Source organism: Ceratosolen solmsi, unplaced genomic scaffold (genome assembly GCF_000503995.2).
Source record: "Ceratosolen solmsi marchali unplaced genomic scaffold, CerSol_1.0 scaffold7, whole genome shotgun sequence".
Lineage (NCBI taxonomy): Eukaryota > Metazoa > Arthropoda > Insecta > Hymenoptera > Agaonidae > Ceratosolen > Ceratosolen solmsi.
The window spans coordinates 13,422,947-13,442,273 of record NW_011948413.1 but is presented as its reverse complement, the minus strand read 5'-3'; the positions used below and the strand labels follow the sequence as shown (position 1 = coordinate 13,442,273).

The 19,327-nt window shown below is 26.9% G+C and overlaps 1 protein-coding gene across 4 annotated transcripts in view; it reads left to right on the top strand.

Moving 5' to 3' along the window:
• Positions 1-19,327, top strand: part of LOC105367499 (T-lymphocyte activation antigen CD86) — a 423,881-nt gene that overhangs the window by 250,422 nt on the left and 154,132 nt on the right. For all 4 annotated transcript variants that reach the window (XM_011506238.1, XM_011506237.1, XM_011506236.1 and 1 more), the window contains exon 2: positions 11,137-11,321. In XM_011506238.1, coding sequence (XP_011504540.1) covers positions 11,137-11,321 — 185 coding nt within the window. The remainder of the gene's footprint in view (positions 1-11,136; positions 11,322-19,327) is intronic.

Below are 19,327 nucleotides of genomic sequence, written 5' to 3'. Positions count from 1 at the left end.
TAATTGTAGCTTTTGGTTAAATATAATTTGCTTAAAAATTTAATTCTTCTGCTTTCAGTTCAATAAAATACATAGATAACAATTTATAAATACTTATTATACAGAATATAATTTTACACAGTACACCAAATAAATATTGAATATCTTGATAATGTGTACTTATTAAATTAAATGAAAATTATAAACCAAACATGTTATTTTAATGAAAAGCAATTTCACAAATTTTTAGATAAATTATAACATAAAATTATAAATGGACTGTTATGTAAAATAAAAATATATAAATTGTACGTAATGAATATTTTATATTTCAACTTTTGATGAGTGCAGTTAATAATTTGTATTAAATTTATAAAATCACAGAGATAGAATGCTGAAACGATACAAAATAAGTTCGAAATATTAATAAAATTCTGCATTTTATTATTCAAAATATTTAATTGTTTGGTTATGTATACTATAATATGAATCCGTAATTGAAGCAAAAACACAGATGAATGCCATTGATGAAATATATAAATATATTTTCATCTCAGAATTCAAGGTAATAGTACATAAAAGCAATCTTCATGTTTTTTCTGATATCTCCAAATAAGCTTTGATTCGCATATTATCATCGCAAGTTTTATTCCCAAATTGCATGTTATTATCTATGCGCATAAATCTGAAGCAATTATTCTTTAATATATATTTCATAATATTTATTATCGGTGACATGTTTAACTGAAAAATTATATTTTACATCATTATACATATTATTACGTATTTTTCTTAAATACATTTAATCACAATAATCAGTCAGTTCAGTACGATTTATAAGTAATTTTCAATAAATCTTATAATAAATATTAATAATATTTTTTAACACCATAAACAATTTGTAATCAATATATTATTCTAAGTAAAATGTTATGTATTATCATAACAACTTGCAGTAGCTAATAACTTTGTGGTTATTTAAAATAATTGGTGGATCGACTAAAGAGACTCGGAGAGAAAGATTATTCATTTTCAAGCGAATTTCTCAAAAGCTGATAAGTCTCAAATATATCTATTTATAGATTTATATTAAATTCAATATATTAACGTATTTTCAATAATTTATCTAAAAATTGATAAAGTTTATGTAAATTTAATTTATATATTACTATTATTGATATATTTATATATCTTTTGATATATATATATATATATATATATATATATATATATATATATATATATATAAAATAAAACAATCATCCATCATAAAGATACGTTTGATAAAAAATTATTAATGGAGCTATGTGTTATTCGAGAATGCTGATTACTAATTAATGACAAATAACATCATATTTCATACGTACTGAGTCAATAAGTCACGTATAGTTAGTTATCTCCTTCGATAATAATATGCACTTTTTCTTTTCTTTTTTTTGCCATTAATTTATCTTATAGAACATACTGAATTGTAGCATAAACTGTCCCATTCCAAGTAATCTCAACAATGGACTTTCTATTCTTTCGTCGCAAGGATACGTAATCTCTGATACTAGAATCCAAGAGTAGTACTGGTGAAATCATCCGAAGCCATGAACTTCTATTCGAATACATCGAAAGTTCACTCAACGGCGAAATACTACGCTTTCCTCGAATGGCAGTCCTGCTCAACACAAAAGCAAGCACAATCAATTCGTTCGAGCGATCTCCCGTATCGACATCGTGCTCGAGCGTTAAAAGATAGAAAGCTACCACCTGTTTCGTTGGCGTGAAAATAGCGTCCACTGTCAAAGCTATTGCACAACAGCATAGACACCTTCAAGTGTCGTCCTCGTTGCAATCGCCGTGCCACCATTGCATCACTATCCTTACACCTTCTAAAGCCCACTGCCGTTCTATTGTTGAAACACTATACTATACATACCATATCGACGTGATGTCTATGCACCAAGAGTTAAGTGTACCAACAACAACTATCCTCTTTTGGAGTGAAAAGAAGGGCGTTGAATGAGAGAGAGAGAGAGAGAGAGAGAGAGAGTGAGAGAGTGAGAGAGTGAGAGAGTGATAGGGTAGGATGACGCAAGAGGGGAGAGAGGCACTTGACACTCGTATTTTAGATGGAACGATGTACAGCACACATTGACACCTGTTTGCATAAGAAACACTTCGCTCTCTGTCATTTCTCGACTTTCCCCATCTCATACACTCTCACACCCTTCACGGTAAATTGACAACACTCTTGTGTGATTTCCCTGTATATTTACTTACTTTCACGAGAATTTCTAACTTGTTATCGAGCAACGTACATATCGCGGTATCCAATAAAAGCTTGTTTACAGAAGAATATTATTGTCTTTATTGTATATGCGTCTTATGCATGTTTGTAACTGTTATTGTTTATGAATCTTACTTCTAGATACAACGTTTTTTATTATATAATTTCTACAATATGTATGCAATATGTATATATTTAGAAAATGGCTAATGTGACAGATGTTGATTGATTACAGATGAATCAACTATGTACTATAACGAAATATTTTTATTTAACATTTTATTTATATCGTAATAAACTTGATATACTATAAGTGAAAAATTACAAAATAATTTGTTCAAAAGTATTTAAACACAATTGGTAATTTAATATTAATTTAATTTAACTTATATTATAAGGAATATAATGTGACTTAATATGTACGAACTAAGTATAAAATTTATCTTAATATCAGGGTTTTGAATCTACATGGCACGTATTTCAATAAACAAATCAAATAATGCAATTATTACTAATGTAAATTTAAGGACCCTTGCACTTATATATTAAAAATTATCAAAGAAAACAATTATATTTATACGACTTAAAATAGTTCTTGACTAATTATATACAATTTTTAATTAGCGTGAGAAGAATAGAATTTACACATATTTTATTGGCAAAAATTAAATGTTTGTAATGAGAAAGTATATGATAACGTTCAATATGTTTAATTGAAAAAATTAATAGTGTATTAATTCAACAAATGAATTAGTTTCTCGAAATTGTGTATTTCATTACGAGAAAAGAGTTACATATTAAAAGGAGATGTATCATTAGTAACAAAAAATTTATATATATGATTGCAATCAAAATCGTAACCACTTTATTGTTTTATTAATAATCAATTTGGATAATTAATTATTTCAAAACTTATATAAGCATATATATATATATATATATATAAATAAACTGTTTGAATGAAAAAGTAATCTCTTGAGTAAATTATTTAATCGTTTATTAATTAATTTAATTGTAAATAAAATATTTATTAAAATACAATATCAAAATGAACATAGTAATGTAAAAAAAAAAGACCAATATAAATTTAAATGAGAAAATAATTATGAATAAGATTAGGATATTATCTGGAATATATTAAAAATTTGGTTAATAGTTAATATTTATTTGAATATTGATTATAATTGTACGAAGAATCACAATTAGTGAAAAATAATTACTGAAAAATAATTTTTTGATATACATGTTCTTATGTTTACCGTGTATGTACATTCCAATCTTTATAAAATAAACTAAATGCAGTTAAATTTCTACGCCGATCGTATATTAGTTCTCTCATGGACTGATTCGTATTTTCAGAGTTAGCCGAAGTACTATCACACGTGCCTTTCTTTCTTCCATTTACCACTAATTGTCCATTGATCGATCGACCACAAATGAATCGAAGGAAAGCCGTTGCATTCGCATTTCCCTAGCGGAAATCTCTCTATTGCCTGTGGGAGCTCAGATTGCTCTACACTTTTACAGGATTTTCAGCTTTGGCGCTAGTGATTACATTCATTACATTTCGCATGCACATAGAGAGTACTATTAAACCAGAAAGAAAAACAAGAAGTGAAAGAGCAAGTGGTAGCCCTCGCTCGCGTCTGTTAAATTCACAATCAACGATCGATAAAAACTTAAACTGTAAAACTTTTAACACTGCTCTCGAGCAAGTTTTTCCTTTTGCTCGAAAACCGTAAGAGTTTTTTGCCTCTTTATCAATGCATCAATTGTACAGTCTGGATCAGAAGAAATTAATGCAGCTAAAAAAAATAATAATGTATGTGTAGATAATGCAAAGTTAGTTTATTATCATACGAAAACTGATCAAACAAAATTCAAATATTACTATGAATGTTAAATTAGTTTACAATTTCAATTAGCTAATTCTTTTTATTTGCCTTACATTTATCTGACAATCAAGAGATTAATGTTAAATAATTTTATTTTGATCGATCTCTCGCAACACATAATAGAGATCCATTATACAATTTGAATTTTCAATTATTTTTTAAATTTTATTACGAAGATATATAAATTTTTTCAGAATGATATATTGCTTAAAAAAAAAGGATATTTGATATTTCTAACGATTTTTATCGAAGAGTTGCAAAATAAATACTTAAAAAGTTCATTTCTATTATTTTGTATTACAAACATTTATGAATAGTTTGCATTAGTGAACATATCACGTATTTAATCAAATTTCTTTTATAATTTTGAAATATAGTTTTCTTAAGTAAAAAAAAAACTTATAATCCCTTTTAAACCAGCACGATTAATATTTATATTATAAATTGTTTATTATTTCATTTCATCTCTTTATATACTGTACATATGAAATGTTAAGGGTACGATATAACCAACTGAAAGCTTGAAAAATTGCTGATAATATTAAGTAATTGAATATCTAAACATTCTGGTTAAAAGAAAGTTAGAGCAATATGAATTCTAAAGTGCTCCCTGATTTTTACTTTCGAAAGTGCTGCACATGTAAATATGAAGATGAAAAACTTAGAAAACGTTAAGGGTAAAAGTTTAGATGAGGCTTTATAAAAATAAAGAATGTAAATAAAAAATGAAAATTGTAGTAATCCATTGAGAAATAATCTTTTTTTGGCCCAACAATTTTCGAAATTTAAACATCTATTACTTCATCTGTTACTTCTCTTTTTGTTGTTGGTGGTGTTTAGTATCCTACTGCCTTACGTATTCATTTCATTTGTTTACTAAACAGTTATTGCATACTCGATATTCGTTATATATCCGCCTACATATCTCTTTATATCCTGTGTTATTTTAAAACTAAATAGTTTTATGAATTAATATACAATTATACAATAACCTTTCGACCAACTTTTATCGTTAAATATGGGGAAACACCTTTTCTGTTTTATTCTGAACTGTTACTATATCAACTTTTGTATCTTTTCTTACCATTACTGAGAATACAGTCCAATGTATATATATAATATGAGGAATCCTTATTCGAATTTACCGTACATATAACTATATAAATATATAATTTACTTGACGGATATTCGAAGCTCATGTTCATGATATATCGTAATACTAATCATAAAATACATTTATAGAACGTAACTGATATTTCATTTCGATATTAACCTATTAAATATAGGATATTTGAGTATCTATTAGAAACTAAATTACATTACAATTAAATACATTGAATTAAAGATATTTTAACTGTTATTAGATTGCAATAATAAATTTTAAATATCTAAGTTTTGTATCAATTTTCTCAAACTCTTTTCTTCACTCACACACACACACACACACACACACACACACACACACACACATTCACAAATTTTATTTATATACATTTCTGGTACGATACTAATAATTTAATTTTCATGCGCACATATTAAGCCATTTTTACTTAATATAAAATATTTTCCCTTAAATAATACAAATGAACATGTTAAATAATTAACAAACTTTGCAATATACGATTTGTATGTGAACTACTTTATGTGTACATATTATATTATTTATAGAACATAATAATAATTGTATTTTAATTCTCATTATAGTTCGTCCATTAATGGCATCCATTATAAATACATTAATGGCTCAACAATATTGATAACCAAACTTGCATTTTATTATTTTCTTTAAAGGCATATTATTGTTTGAACTGTCTGTTTGAGTTATAGAGAATATTTAAAAAGATGACAATAAAGAAGTTTTGTTATACATAAAAAAATATATATAAAACGAAGGAGCACGTAACAATAAAAAAATATTTAATGTCGGTTGCTAAATCCCTGGCTCGATTTATTCTATAACAAGCGCATCAAAAGATATTCGCCATATTGTCTCGATCCAAATTCAGGATCACTATAAATCCAGTCGCAAAATCCTCGCGAGAAAAATTTGAAACTATCCATTTTTCATCCTCTCCTGCATCTCCAGTATGTGCGGTCTCTGATTTTGACTTCCGTTCACCTACTTTCAAAAAAATCTTCTCCACCTCACTTTAGACATCTTTATTCGTGTCTCTAACTCTTCACTAACCATCGGATCGTCTGTCTCGCAGTGTCGCACCACCACGTATAAATATTTTACGACTCCACTAGACGACCGAGTCCCATGAACCATAAACTCTGAAAATTTAAGAGAAGATTTTCACGTGCGAGTCGTCTGCCACACGAGTGCCAACGTTACTACCCCCGCGCCCCCAAGGTTTACGAGCCGACCAGCCCTAGTCTCCAGATGAGGCTCCACGAAGAATGAAAAGAGAACATCGCCGGGTGCCGCGAGCCCACTCTTACCGCTTTTACGCCTCTTACGTCAACGAACATTTGCAAAGGAACGTCTACGTACGTTTCGCACTGAAACCAAAAGACGCGCCTAATGGAGCATCGCTTTGCGAGATAACACAAGTCATTCGAGCACTAGGGCCCCCTCACCACGCTTTAATGGGTCTTTGATCGGTGTCTGTTGGATTTCGTTTTCCTCCCTCTTTGCCACCAATCAGCCCAATTCCTTACATCCTTCCTTCCTTCCTTCCTTCCTTCCTTCCTTCCTTCCTTCCATTTCTCCTTCCTCTTAGCTTCCTTATTTCCCTCCTTCCTTCCTGGCTGTATACCATCCACTCCCTGGTCGCCTTAAACGTTACACGTAAGTATCTGTGCCCCTCGAGAGCTCAAACTTTACGGCTTATTTATTTAGCTTAGATTATATTTTCTTTCCCTTATCCGATTAAACTTTAGATTTAAAATCAAACGATCTATGATTTTATACGTGAGTATTTTTTAAAAGAATTTTCAAAAAAAAAAAAAAAAAAAAGCAAAAAACAATATTAGCATTATTATGAATATTTTATTTATATGACATATATATATATATATTTACTTATACGATATTTCCTTGACCGAATACTTCATGTCAAATGATTAAATTAGATTAACAGGAAAATTAAAATGAGAAAGTTTATTTTGGTTGAAAAGGTTTAAGAAAATTTCAAATTTTTACGACATATTATCGCGAGTTCTCATATTTTTCTATTTTAAATGGTCTTATCAAATTGTATAAATGTTATTATAAGGATGATAAGTGAAAATTGAAAAATTTTTTTTTTCAAACGTACCTTAATGAGCGTAGAATGAGCTTGTATTGATAAATTTAATAGCTAATATAATAGAAACTAGTGCTTTTATTATGATTATATCCTCTCATCATACATACGCTTGAAAAATTTTTGAAAACTATATTTTACGAAGAACGAAAGATTAGCTTTCCAGTATTTTTTACTAAAATTTCATTACCTCTCATCCCCTTATAAGCGCGTATATTTTTCGTAGTGGCTCAAGTTATAGTCTAACCTATTTCTGCATGGTTACAAAATTGGAGCGAATGCTCCAACGTTACATTAACCATCGCCTATCGTATATCCACACAACCCACACAATTCATAAAATTTGCGTATAAACATACCGAGTTTACACTCAATTACGGTAGATAAACAATATAGCCGGTATTTTATAGAAATGCAATATTTTTCATTTTATAGAAACTGAAAATTATACATCGGAGACGTCAGAGCTGAATTAGCAATGTGTATGCAAACGATTCAATATACAGAATGAACAAAATGTAAAATTTTGTTCTTATGGGGTTGCTATATTGACTTGACATAGCGAAGATACGATACTTTCTAAGTAAAGTGCATGTAATATAAAAAATAGATTTTGAAAATTTTTCAATTACAAAACCATTTCAATAAATGATGCTTTTTTTTGTATATATATATACATATATATATATATATATATATATATATATATATAAATAAATGCACAGCAATTGGTTTTATGAAAAACTTAAGTTGTCACAGCTGTATAAGTTATATATATATATATATATATATTAAAGTTAAGTATATTATATTTATAAATTATATATATTAATTTATTATTATTATTTATTAACTAAAGTATACAATGAATTTCTTACTAATCAATTGGTACACATATGTTTAATAGTAGTCGTGATATTGAATCAGTAGTGTAAAGATATTTTCATTACAATATAAATTTGATCAAGCAAAACTATCACCGAGAAGCATTCATTAAATTAGAGCCTCTAGAGACAAACAGAAAATTAGTTAAAATTTTATACGCATTTGAATATCTTGACCTACATAATAGTACTCGTATTCTTTCAATGAAAATGCTTAAGTTGTTAAAATTTTAGTAAATGCTTCGGACGAATAAAAAGAAGATTCCCATTTAATTAAACCACCTTACCATATAATAAATGATTTGTATTATTATAAAAAAACATTCAAAAATTTTACTTATCCGGATGTTATGAAATGCATCGTATGATCTGAAAAATCATATCATCGATAAGACTAAGCTCGAGTAAATAAATACACGGGGACATGTAATTTGCATTTAATTTTCATGAATTTCAGATAAGCTTTGTTATACACAATTCTGTAGGTCCACGTAATTTATTTTAATTTAATTATTTCTTACGCGACTGTTTAAACTGTCACCAATGGTTACATTTTTCTCTTCTCTTTCCTAGTTTTAGTTTATGCACTCAAGAATCAGACTAATCTCATAATGAAATCACCAGTAAGACAAAGAATGAGAAAACATAAATTTTAGATGTTGAAATTAATGGACGAGTTTTTTTAGCCTCTAATCTAGACAAATGCTTAAACATCTCTCCAGTACACTATCTTTCTAAAAAATAAAGCTACTTAAGGTCTGTATTCTCAACATTTATTAAATCCCAATATTTACTTTAATTGGCGATAAATTCAAATAATTAGCTGACACTATGCACGTTTCATGCATTCGTGCGTACAGACACATGGGCACTCACATACAAATTCCCATTCCTCGTTTTCAATTACGTAAAATCGCTGCTCGAATGATAATGCGATGAGTACATTTTTGATCATGTACAGCTCTTTCATAAGCCTGATGAATTTGTGCATTACGTTCGAACAATTGTAATGCAATTTTGAAAGAGGTGAGAATGGAGTTCCGTAATTACGCAGTGCGACGGATACTTGTTTTATATTTAGAATGACTTGACGAGGTGAATAATTAATATTCACGCGCGACACGATGATTAACGACAACACCAGTAAATTTATTATATTCTAGTAATGATTTTGCGATGTTCACTATAATGTTCAATACAATGAAATTGAAAAACAGAGCTTTTACGACTACTATATTAACTCACCATACCCATACATTATTACTGAATAATTTATGAGAAATAGTTTTCACAAACATCGTCACCACGGACAATAATTTCATCAAGTTATTTTTTAAATGTAAATAGCAAACAGCGCGTCATAGGTTTTATTTTCTCTTAAATAAACTAATTAATCATTAAGAAGATTCTTTGATGCGTTAATAATTTTTGCTTATTATTATGTACCATACTTAAACATATTCAAATGATAATGTATTTCCTTATTAACTATCTTTCAAATTATCTATTATTTTAATAACAAATTTCGATTGGAGAAAAAGTTGATTAGAAGTTTACGAAAGTTCGTGCTATTTTCATCAAAGTAGATACGTGAAGAGTTTAGTAAGATGCTCAGTTTGAATGGACTTCAATTGATTTCTTCTTTAGTTTACCAACTGAAATAATAGAAAGCATACTAATACAATCGCGAAAAATAGCTAAGTTGATTTTATGAATTGAAGATAGTTTAACAGTTAATACAGCTATTTTTAATAAGAAATTCTTTTATATCGATTGCTTTTAACATTCAGATATCATAAAATTCTACTATTGATGTAAATCTAAATGTTTTCAATTTATATTTAATATGCTGATAAAAGGTTTTGTACATCTCTTAAAAACTTAATAATAATAATAATAATAATAATAAATTATTTATATTATTTTAGAATATCCCTAACTTTGCATTACTTTGTTTTATGATAATAGAAAACAATCCATAATATTTATTATTAAAATTGACGACTTTGTGTTTTAGCTGATAAATTTGCATAAAACTTTTTCAGTAATTATCTTGTATCATAAAAACTACTAAATAAGAAAAATTATACTATGTAAGCTGGGAAGCATTTAAATTCACATGGGACTTTTTATAAACAATTAGGGAAATTTTTAATAAAGCCGAACTACAGCTCCACTTTAGTATACTCGCATGGGAATATTTATTATTATATATTTTGCACTTAAAAACAATCGAATGAAAGTCAAACAATGAAATAATTTATGAAGAAAAAATTTTTAATATTTTCTATTCCAATGTTAACTACGTATATGTCTTTATTTATTAAAATTCTGAATTATTTAATTGTATAAGAAATAACATACTATATAATAACAACGTAATAATAATAATACTAATAATAAAAGCATATAATATAGTATAATTTTAACATATAATATTCTATTATGTAATAATCTCCTTTATTATGATATAATATTACTGTTAGTTAATTAATATTAAAGTATATAAAAATATCAATCAACGAGCCATTGAACGAATAAAATAAAGTATAACATCATCACGTTATTTTTGCAAAGCTTATCACCGAATAAAGCTATTGCATATTATACAATAGAGGTGGTGAAGAGCTGGTCGATGGGGGGGGGGGGATGATGATGATGATTACGAATCACCGACTTAATCCACTTGAAATGTGAGTAAAAAATAACAAATCGTTGAAGATAATTAGGAGCGCGGTCATAAAAATATTTCCATTTATTATTATTAGGGCCGCAGGCTCATATTCCCTTAGTAATCAAGCCCCCACGCCCATCCCACAATTGAAACTAATCAGATTTAATGTTAATTGCAGCGGTCTACGGCTACAGCATGCTGCACAGCAGCGGCAGCAAAAGTTCCGACACGTATCAGAACACGTTGGTCGAGACATCGCGGACGGGCCCGTACTTCGACAAGTCCGCGTCGAAAAACGTGACGGCTCTGCTGGGAAAGACGACCTACCTTACCTGCCGGGTAAAAAACTTGGGCAATAAGACGGTAAGTTATCCCGGACAGGAACTGTCCTCTGGAAACAATATTTTCCATTCGCATTACCTTCTTCTACTACAACTACTACTAATGCATTCACTCCGTTTAGTCCTTTATTAATTAATTTCACACAGATTTATTGTTATCTTAATTAATTTTTATTGACTTTTAAACTACGTGTTAATCGTGAAATAAAATATATTGGCAATTACAGCTAGAATAAACATAAATCAAGGAAATATTATGAATAACTGATGTGATTATTTCACTGTCGAATAAGCGCACGACAAGTCAAAGTTAATCGAACATGAATTGTTTGTGTATACAATAAAACATATATTATCCAATTTCGTCTCATTAAAATTTAGAAATGCAGCATTCCTAAAATGCAAGGTATAAACAAAAAAGTATCTTTGATAAAGAATTTTCTATCTAGAAACCAATATCCTCCTGTTTTACGTCGACCCTCAGCTGACATCGTCCAGCAGTTGTCAATTTCGCAAAAGGAAACGCTTTCAAAAATAAGATTCAATTCCGTCTATATTCCGACGACACGGGAAATTGCAGTATGTACGTACGCTGGCAATGGATGACATTACATAGAAAAGAGTGCGATCGCTTTTTATTATTTCTTTTAACCCTTTCAGCAAGGTTCAAAATTAAAACATGCTGGTATATTTGCTTTTTTCAAAGCGGATTAAGTTTCTCAAATATTTATATATTTACTGTAAAGAAAATCAATGGAATAAAAAGTTTATTTTATTACATAAGTTGCAGGATTCGTTTTAAACTTTTAAGGACACAATAACAGACGATGGCAGTTTTATCCAATTTTCCAATTTGATAGAACATTAATATTTAGTAATATAATATGTTCAAAATTATTGACTAAAATTAACTTTATTTTTCTTGAAGACATTTTCAAGATAAAATGCTTTACGGTCTAATATCGATTCCTTTCTAGAATTTAAAAAATAATCAATTCCAGAAGTAGTTTTAAAATCATTTTTATTACTGGCTTCCTTAATATAAAGAACTGTAAACTTCTCCAATTTATGACTTTCTATTGAATAATTATTACAAATTAATTAGCGAAACAGCATTAAAGCATAATTTCTAATTAGCTAAATGATATAAATTTTAAATTTTCGAAAAATTTACAATATTAATAAAAATACGCAATATTAATTATTAAATTTTATTAAAGATTTTTTAAACAATTGTTTCGTGTTTTTAGTAGTTAATAAGCTTTAATACGTCGTATGAAATGTATACAATATAATTATAATATAAAATTGATTATAAATGATTATTATGAACATGTAAACATGTTTACACTAGTATATAAATATACTAACAGGCACGTTTGTTTGTGTGTGCGTGTGTGTGTATGCGCGCGTGCGCGCGATTACGCGTATGTTTAAGTTCTTATGTATATGCATAAGTAGAATTTGATATCGTGTTTATACGAAATAGTATAATAATTAATGTGTAAGCTACTTTTACGGCAAAGTAAAATTTTGAATATACTAGTAAAATTGTTTATTATTTGCCGATTTTAAAATTACAGAATTCAGCTTGAAAATGTTGTTTGTCGCCGTGCATTTATTTATCTTATCAAACGTAGATAACAAATATTTAACATCGGAAAAATGGTTTCTTCATTACTGCACGAAATCCATGAAAATCTAAATAATGCCAATATTGTGAAAAAAAAAATTATTGTTAACTGATGCATATTTTATAGCTAAAACAATTATTATTAAATCAATTATTAATAAATATAAATTCATGATATTCATTTATTAAACCTGCAAATTATTAATCATATGACCTTAGATTAAATAAACATTCTCTTGTCTTTTGATTATTGTAAATGAATTTATTTTACATGATAATTTAATAAATAAGACTTTTTCAATATACAGAAACTACACGATTGTTTTTTTTTTTCTTATTGACATAAATTAATTATTAATACTTAATATTACGCAAATTTTTAAGCAAATCCTATTGAAATTTTCAAATGTTTCTGTAAACAAATAAACGAGACAAGCTTCAACCGTCACTGAATTCGTTACACTAATTTACATGGCGAAAACAAACACAATCAATATTATGTTGAGAAATTAAGATCAGCTTGAAGCAAAATTCTCTTCAATTTATCCTATAAGAGTATTTAACTGAGTTGATCGTATTGACATAGTTGTCTATACTTCATCGAATTATCTATAGGCAATTTTTTTCGTCCTGGAGACTCGTTTAAATTCCCTTATATTTTCAAGGACATTATATGTACATTAGTAGTAAAATAATTTACGTTTACTCGAATAAATATTTGCAAACGTTAATTGACTTTATTTAAAGTGACAATTTTCTAACCAGAGAATTTTTTCGACTTCGCGTATTTCACTTCAACCTATTGTTGCAAAATAGGTATGTTATCAAATTATCCATTAATAATATAATTATTATCTAAACGTTTCTCCTCAAATATAAGATTTTTCAACTCTTATCTTGTGATATATATTTATATATTAATTAAGATGAAATAATTTCATATCGTTCTATTAAGAAATATTAAATTATATTAGATGATAGTATATACCATTATAATGTTGAATATTATAATTTTGTACATTATTATATAGAATATTACATGTTTTTCCGTACTGTATTATTAAAAAGTAAATATCAAAAGTTTCATACGCAATAGAATTGAAATTTTAATTGATTGATATATTAGAAAAACAATTATTTATTTTTATTTTCGAATACAGATGAATTTGTATTTTTTCAATCAAATTTATTTATAGCTTTAGATGCTTTTCTACAATATAATTTTTACACTAAAAAATTTCGAGAGAAAAAGTAAAAAATATTTTTTCATAATTCCTTTTTCTTAATAAATATGTACAAGTATTATTTGATACGAATTTCTATTGTCATTATCGTAAATTCACCGTGTTATTTTCTTAAAAACAATCGTATCTTTGCAGCATTCAAATTATATTGTCAATAAATTTACAGTCTGCTCATTATAGTAATTTAAAATTTCCTTGTAATACAAAATTATCGAAAACAATATGATTGATAGATCATTGTTGCAAAAAGTTAATTCAGTATTTAACAGCATTCATACTCGAGCAATTTAATTTGTAACATGAATTTATCTCAATTGATAAATTATTAATCCCTACGATTGTCCAAAAATAAGGACTATTGGCCGAACTCTATCTCATGAATACATATGCCTATAAATGCACATATAAAGAGGGACAGATAACTAAGTCCATCTGCACTGTTGATCCAAGTCTTAGAATTCAATAGTCCGTATAGCCGATAACAGCTAAGGTTGATTCAACTAAATAATATAGATGGACGAGCTTATGTGATGAGGGGACTTGGCTAATCGACAGAGAAGCATGATTAACGAACGTTCTACGAATCCTTAATAAAGCATTTCATGTATTTTCTAATTATTTAGTTACTTTTTAATCTGAAAATTATATGATATGATTATCCTTTATATAATAACCCAGGAGTGCAAAATTAGTTATAAACGTTCATGAATCATCGATTGTATTCTTACAATATTATTTAGAAACGACTGCCAATGAATTGATATAGCTTAGAGTTACGCAAATTTAGTGTTTAATAAAATTGATCCTTTATATATGAAATTCAAATAGTGATGAAAATAAAGTTATAAAAATCGCTAAAATAATTTATTTATTTATTATTTTTCCATAACATAGACATTATATTATATTTGCAAAATGGAATATTCCTATGCATATGAATAAGAAGACATATTGTCATTCGAAATAGATTCCAGATAACGATAGTGGACTTAGTTGACAATGATCTCCGTTCTCTTCCAGAATAATGAGTTCATCAGTGTTTGCACAATAAGTCTTCGGTAAGTCTTAAGATACTACAGTGTACCACGTGGACTCAGTAAAATGTGCATTTAAATGCGTATTTTCTGGTACAATATAATAAAGCTCATAATCCATGGCTTATTTTAATAGATCGTACTATCTTTGATCACGAACACTAAAATAAATTACAGAATATTAAATATAATCACATATATTATCGTTTATGCAAAAATTTTTAAATTGTAAACAGCCCCATTATCATTGAAAAATATTCTAATGTTAAATATGCAATGGAAAATGTAGTATAAACACAGCATTTATATGTTTTCTATATAACCAACAAGAATATAGAATTTTATATAAAACACAAAAATTATAATACAAATAATGCATAGAAATAATAATACTAATGGCCAATTTTTAATTTATCATTTTCATTCTATCAGGTTATTTTTTCATTTGAAGTTAGTAATTTGTTTTCCACATTATAATAGTCATATTGTTAATTCCTCATTTAATAAATTCAGTTGGTTCATTGAAGTTTAACATAGTTAAGTCAATTATCTAATATATTTATTTAAATATGTATTCTTTTTTTTTTCGTATGTCTATTGTGCTGAATTAATTTTTTATACATAAATGATTTTCTATAGAAAATCGCGTTCAATATATAAATTATATCGTTTTTTTTTTTATCTAAATACGAATGTATATCACAATAATGTAATTTAATTTAAAGTTTTAATTAATAGGAACAATTGCTCGTTAAATTTAAGATTTTTTTTTTTATTGAAAAATTCGACGGAAACTTTATATTATTGACATTCAACATAAATTGAAAATACAAATAATTGAACTATTTATATTTTTTACATTTTTAAAAAATACTTTTTTCCTTTACATATGCCATCATAATTAAACTTTCAAAAGCACCCACATCTGATCGATTTAAGCACAAGCTTCGATTTAATTTTCATGTGAAGTTTTAACTCTCTGACTTTATCTATCTATCGATCTATCTATCTTTTTCATTTTTCTTTTTCATTTTGAATTTTTCCCTTTCACGATTTCTATATAACGCATGCTTTAAATGATTTATTCCTATTAGAAATGCAGTTGCACATTCTATGAAGAGCAGTGAAAATTTACTACGTGACATGAAACTTAAATTTCTAATTCGTAAAGGCACTCATATATGATCAACCATTCTAACTTAATGAGATGAAATTTTATTAACTTATTGAGACTAATCCAAAAAAAAAATCAAACTATTAACATATTATTAATAATGACTGTAGTGTATAATATCGCTAAGAAAAAATTAAGATTTTTTTTTTTTTTTTTTTTTTTATAAATAATATATACTGTCATCTCATAAAAATTATTATGCAAATAGAAAATTCAAACTGAAAATTCATGTAATGTCGGGTAATAATAGATGCTTTGAACATTTCATACGTAAAAAAGGGCTGTGAGATTTTATGTATAATTAATTTTATTAAAAAGAAAATGAAATATAAAATTATAAAGATTGAAATTTTTTTTAAATACCAGTCTTATGTGAAAAACTATTTAACTTGGCATTTGTTCGTACGAAATAACAGCATGTGATGGTAAAATAATATTCACATTCAACAACTACTGCAACTTTACTAATGACATATTTTTAATGAAATGTATATTTTAATGAAGTTGATAATAAAAGTAGTATGCATGAATGTAAATTTTAACATAAAATTGCTCTCGCGTACTTTGAAAAACTTTCAAATGCATAATATTAAAGTTATAAATAGTTGCGAATAAATATAAAAGCAAAATATGTATCTACTTAAGATTATTTGATAGTAAAAAATTTGTGTAAAACATACTATAATTCATTACAGTATAAAAAAAAGATCATTTTACGATAATTTAATAATATATCTAATTATTAATTAATTAAATTACATACATTCGTATAATTGCAGTAGGTGAATACGTAAACCTAACTCACTCGAGATATATTTTATAGTAAATAAAAATTATAAATCGTTGAAAAGTTAACATGTTTCTATGCGTGTAAAAAATATTTACATTTTCCTTATTTATTTATTGCTAAAAACATATGAAAATTATATTGAAGATAAAATATCTATTGTTGCAATTGTTGCCTAGATTTATTTCTTAAAAACTTTAAATCAGAAAGCTTGAAGAGATACATTATGCGTGGCCGTTGGTTTAAAATTGTCTTTAAAGGATAATTTCTGAAAATAAAAAGCAAAAATGAATGACACGAAATAATCAATAATGATACAATTTTTACACTCTTGAATTATGTTTTGAATTTGTTAATGCATAAATATTTCTGTTTGTGCAAATATTATAATTATAATCACAAAATTAAAATAATAATGTAAACAATAACTTGTTCGGATAGTTAAAATTTAAGAAACTATCACTTAAATAAATCAATATTTTAATTATATTATCTAAATATTATAAAAATTATTTGTTAATTTATTGAATTTTGAAAATTCACGGATGAAATATATTACAGAATGGCTAAATTAAAAATACATACTATTTGCAATATTATTTATTATTTAACTTTATTATTATTTCTTGTTGTTGTTAATATTAATATTTGCTTACTATAACTTCTAATTTAATACCAAATGCAAAAGAATTTTGTATAATGCATATTTTTAAATTCTTATGAATAAATCAGCGCTTATTGTATTAAAGACCAAATATGACAAATATGTATTATAATATTTGAGTATTAATTCATTATCATATTGTTTCAAAATTTACACTAACAAATGATAATTCTACGTTTTGCCTTACGTATTGCTTGAAAGTAATAGTGAATGTATCCAAATATTTCGCTTGAAAGACTATACAAGTTTCAGGACTAAATAACTTCATTACTAATTGATCCTTCCATACTTTCTAGATATATTAATTTTAATCTGTATATTTTAATGTTATGATTATTTCATTATATTCAATCTATTCATTATAATGTTCCGTTCTAAGCAAAATAAGAAAAACAAATTGTTTTTTGCTTAATATTTCCCTCAGTATATATATATATATATTTTTTTTTTTAATGCTTTCAAAATGAAAAATAATTTATTTTACCTATTTTTTAATATATCCTACATGTCTATTTGTAATATAAATAACAAAATTTATATTTAATAAAATATAGTGTTTATGATTAGAGAATCATATATTTTTTTATCTCTCGTATCAAAACAATACATTAACATTCGTATCAGATGACTATTAGATATTAAAACTGTAATTCCATCATTATTTTAATATCGTTATTTAAAATTGTCCTATTATGATATTTTTTTCTCAAAATTAGAAAACAATATAAAGTATATAAAAAATAGCATTATCTTGTTATAGCATTATAGAGAATAATTATTGAAACCTTATGATCTGATTGTGTATACGACTATTTAAGTATATTATATTCAACAAAGCGATAACTTTCCCGACATTAAAAAAATATTCAGCAAAATGAAATGTGAAACTCCTCGCTTCTTTTGAAATGCAATTCCTCGTCATTTCTTTCGTCGGCAAAAAGGCGGTAACGTTCCTTTGTCTACAAAGAGAACTATTTCGCCCCTTTGAAACACCTGTATCTACTAAACTACGAAACGCTCAGTAAACGCAATTAATTATCTACCCTTCGTTCTTTCCTCTCTTCGCTTATTACGAAGTTATATCGTGATATGCACTGAAAAAAGCTTGTGACAGGTGCTGTGACTTGATTAAATTAATGTTCATCTATTTTCGTTCACCTTCTTTCTTTTAGTAATGCCATCAAAGCAATTACGTATTATGTATGTAATGAAGCGACAGATCAGTCTCGAACACTTTTATTGCAAATTCGTATTGATTCGAGCGAGATAATGAAACGATAACAATTAATGCGCTCGCGGTAATCAAATATCTTTTTTATCTATTTATTTATACCCCTTTCTCGTTTTCTACTCTTTGTTCTCTCTGCCTCTCTTTCTCCCCCTATAGCCACAAATATTGTTACAGTAACTAGAGTATATATCGTCAAAGCTAGAGTATGTATGCTTATAAGAGAGAGAGAGAGAGAGAGAGAGAGAGAGAGAGAGAGAGAGA